At 42.0% G+C, this 2,271-nt stretch overlaps 1 protein-coding gene across 1 annotated transcript; it reads left to right on the forward strand.

Moving 5' to 3' along the window:
- Positions 1–1,403: 1,403 nt before the first annotated feature.
- Positions 1,404–1,946, forward strand: LOC122010692. The gene has a single exon (XM_042567195.1). It carries the CDS (start codon positions 1,404–1,406, stop codon positions 1,944–1,946), a length of 543 nt encoding a protein of 180 aa, XP_042423129.1.
- Positions 1,947–2,271: the final 325 nt, after the last annotated feature.

Genomic DNA, 2,271 nt, shown 5'->3' on the forward strand with positions numbered 1-2,271 from the left:
TGCTTAAGTGAGATGCCATCTCATGGGAGTTACCAAGAGTTGTGACTCTTGGCATCCCATGGAGGTTACAAACCACTCAAAAGTGGCCGGCCACTTTTATTCAAGTGGTAAGTTTTCATTTTGTGAAGTAACTCTCATCTTCTTCCTCAAGCTCTTCTCTCCCTCTCCTCCATGGTTACTGATCTTCTAAGGTTTCTAGCACATCCTTAGAGGTTCTCTCCATCGACTTGTTCGTGTGGATACACATAGAGGGTTGTACACTTGACAACCTCGAGATCCGGCATCACTTGGGAGTGGGATACGCGAAGGGCTTCGCATCAAGGGTAACCTTTCTTCCTTGTATATCTAGTGTAGATCTAGGCTTAGAAACTCGTACGTGAATGTTTTTCAAAATTTTATTTCTTCACACGGATCCGTGGCATGGGGGTTTCGAGGTTTTCGCAACGCAGAAAGCGGTTTTTGCGGCCCAAAAAACCCAACATACTTCTCTTTCACTTGCCTTTAACATTTTATATAGTTGTTGATATTCAGGTATTGGCATTTCATCTATATTGGAATAATCAACTGCATTCATCGCATCATGAACCATTAATTGTAGAAATATCAATATTATTTGATGCTTCAGGAGCGGTAACATTATTCCCAGAAGACGAACCACCAGAAGACCCAATTAGTTCATATAAATAAGACTCTCTGTGACAGTACCAATTGTAGTATTTTGGCACAAAATCATTTCTACATATATGCATTTTTGTAGTTTCATCATCACGGAAAGTTCTATTTTGATATTTTTTATGATTACAGGGACACCATAATTCAGCATCATTCATACATTCTGGATGACTTTTAGCAAAGTTCATAAACTGTTCAACTTCAGCAATAAAATCATCTATGATAAATTCAATTTCTAATCGATTGTACATCCAACCTTTGTTCATATACATCGTTACCTAATGAGAATATAATTTGAAACATTACTAAACTTGTATCATTTGAAATAAGCTTAAATAAAGTATTATGAGCTAAATTTCATCTCACGATCTTCATATCATATTATCGAAAATCTCCTCTACACTAAAGCAAATGAATGATAACTTAGAATATGATGGTATAATTATAAACTTAGAATATAATGATATTACTTAGGGAATCATTATAAACTTAGACTTTCTAATAAACACATGTTGTTGCTTAGAGCATCATTAAATGAAATAACAATACATATAATGAAACTAGCTATAATAAACAAAAGATAATGCAAGTAAAACAAATCTAATATATAGAACAATGGGCATGCACCTGAACATCACATCTAAGTTTTGTTTGTCTTAGATATTTGAGATCCCCTGCATGAGTTTAAATAGGTTCAAACAAATTAAATAGATATTAACTACAAATATGCAATGAAACAATTAAGGAATTTTGCGACTGAGCAAGTGCCTACAACTGGCCACGAGCAACCCATGCAGTGGTCGATCATGGCCACGAGCAGACGCCTGAGGCGGCCGACCGGCCGATCGCGAGCAAGACCCCCTACGGGGGTCGTGAATAGGCCCCTATTGCCAGCCACGAGTAGGCGGCGAGCAAGCGCCTGTGGCAGGCCGGCCTACGACACTTGCGGTGGCCAGCCTGCTGTGAGCAGGCACTTGCGGCGGCTGGCCTACCGCGAGCAGGCGCTTGCGGCGGCTGGCCTACCGCGAGCAGGCGCCTGTGGCGGCTGGCCTGCCACGAGCAGGCACCTGCAGTGGCTGGCCTGCCACGAGCAGATGGCTACGGTAGCTGGCATGTCGCAAGCAGGCGCATACGACAGCCGACCTGCCGCGAGAAGCCGCCTAGGGCGGCCGGCCGGACACGAGCAAGCCCTGTGGCAGCCAGCCGGACACGAGCAAGCCCTGTGGCGGCCGGTCGGTCGCGAGCAGGCCCTGCGGCGACCGTCGTGCGTGTGAAACCGAAGAGACGAGGGATGAGAGGAGCATACTTGAGTCGCCGGTTGCCGATCGCCGAGAACGGGAGAGGACATGAGGTTGTCGTAAAAGAGATAAAAGAGAATTATCATAATTGACCGGATCAAATCATCAAATCAAATCAAATTAATTTTAGGATTATTCTAATAATTCTGTTATAATTATTAGAATAATTCTCAGAATAATTTTTAGAATTATTCTATTATTTATTAATTGGTTAATTGACCGAGTACTTGTTTAAACTCTATATATTGTATTGTCTTGAGGGCAAGTATCAATAAACAATAAGATTAATTATTACTCTCCT

The sequence above is a fragment of the Zingiber officinale genome, chromosome 8A, assembly GCF_018446385.1.
Source record: "Zingiber officinale cultivar Zhangliang chromosome 8A, Zo_v1.1, whole genome shotgun sequence".
Taxonomy (NCBI): Eukaryota; Viridiplantae; Streptophyta; class Magnoliopsida; order Zingiberales; family Zingiberaceae; genus Zingiber; species Zingiber officinale.